Source organism: Perkinsus marinus, assembly GCF_000006405.1.
Source record: "Perkinsus marinus ATCC 50983 genomic scaffold scf_1104296951290, whole genome shotgun sequence".
NCBI classification, from domain to species: Eukaryota; Perkinsozoa; order Perkinsida; family Perkinsidae; genus Perkinsus; species Perkinsus marinus.
In genome coordinates, this window is record NW_003209319.1 from 1 (window position 1) to 1,833 (window position 1,833).

At 47.2% G+C, this 1,833-nt stretch overlaps 1 protein-coding gene across 1 annotated transcript; it reads left to right on the top strand.

The window, feature by feature from the left end:
• Positions 1–561: 561 nt before the first annotated feature.
• Positions 562–752, top strand: Pmar_PMAR016397 (cathepsin b, putative; the record flags this gene model as incomplete). The annotated part of the gene is made up of 1 exon (XM_002777593.1): positions 562–752. A coding segment is annotated over one exon (191 nt), but the record flags the coding sequence as incomplete, so codon positions are not given.
• Between the last annotated feature and the right edge of the window lie 1,081 nt (positions 753–1,833).

The following is a 1,833-nucleotide window of genomic DNA, read 5'->3' on the forward strand; positions in this document are numbered from 1 at the left end:
ACGACAGGAGGCACCGGACATCAACACCTACCATCCACTGTGAATGATGTGTACAAGCATGTGGATGATCCACATGTTCGTAGACATTATAATCACGGACTCATACCAACCTAATTCACGTTACCTACGCCTCATGAGACTAGAGCAGAGAATCTTAGGTATACAGATCAGGTTAACGTACCTCCATGGTGCATCGGTCTGACCCATTCCTTCCTCTGATCCGGGATTCATTGCTCTGGCGATCTTTTCATGTCCTATCTCCTCGCTCTGAGACCTTGGCCGAGTGAATTCTGCCATTATGACAAACTATGAACGACTTCCTCCATAGTTGAGCTGACAACTGCGTCCAGTATCGAGTACTAGAGAGATGGGATCTCGAAGATAAGATATTCGCCTTTATTGGGCTGTGATCACATTCAGTATATTTGCTGCGACTTCTTATCATTGGAGTAAGAAACATTCTGGCTCTCTAAAACCATCGATTCACGTATGAAGGCGAACCTGTATGAGAGTATTGTGCGAGCGTCACCGGCCGCGTCAAGTAGCTGATTTGAATCCGAGTGGGGGTGGGGGAGGGGGGTGGCCAGAGTGCTCTATCCGTGCAGAGATCAGTCGGCATGTGGCAGCTGTTGGGCCTTTGGAACGGTTGAAGCATTCAAAGCCCGTCTCTGTATCAAGTCGGGCGGGAAGTTGAAGCAATCGCTCTCTGATGGCGAGATGCTGTCCTGCTGCAACTTGTGGCATGGATGCTTGTAAGTTTTCACGAATCATCATTCCTTTTCACTCGGAAGCTGCACCTCGAAGTGGCAGTGGCAGGTTATTTGACTGTAATGGGGGCAATCCTGTGATGTCATGACGATGCTGGTCGTATAAATTCCCAAAATGTGCTCATCACCAGGATGATTCCTTCGACTAGGAAAGTACAATGAGTGATCGGAAGTGAGGACAGCGGTAACAGATAAGTCCTAATGCTTTCCTGTGACTAGGATTATCCTAGTAGGATACGTATGAGACACCTTCGTGTTGAAGTAGCTGTCCCAATGACAAGTATCAGACTCCTTTCAACGAGTTAGTCGTAGTCGATTATCAACTATTGGTATGCGAAAGTCGCATATTATAACTTCTCCCGTCTTGAGGGGTCGCCATTACATCAAAGCTCTGATCCCGAGGAAGTTCAGTGAGAGAAGCAGCATCGAGAAGGAAATCATAATTAACGGCCCAGTATGAACTTCATACGAAAACTCTTCATACTATGAAGAGTTTTCGTCTCTCGGGCACTGTCTATGTTCATACTATCTCTTCTCAGACATCGGCGGCATTCAGCGTATTTGAATATTTCCAGTGTCTGCGTCGAATTCAGCTGTCTTCGAGCACACGAGTAGTAACTTCCTCGGTGGCCCACCGAGGTGGTTGGTTATGAACTCCTGGAATGAGGAATGGGTTAACCATGGGACATTCAAGATAGCATTCATAACTTGAGTTTAAATCGAAGACGATTTTCGTCATCAAAGTAGTAACAAGCTGATTGCGAGGTCTAATAGCATACGAAAGTAAGGAGTACCGTTCAGGTACGGAGAGTGAAAGAGCCATAACAGGAGAGAGCCTGAAAGCCCAATATGATCCCGACGTATGTCGGCGCGAGCCTGAGGCGAGCACAAGGAGTTGTGTCGTCACAGTTTCATACGCACCGCAGAGGATATGTGTTGCGCGAACCTCTTATAGGGTATGATTACTGAAGTATGATTGCTCCAGTGGTACACTTTACTGATGAACTGGAGTGCTCATGTAGTTAGCGAGGCCGTGCCTCGAGTTCTTCACCCAACCCATCCCGCC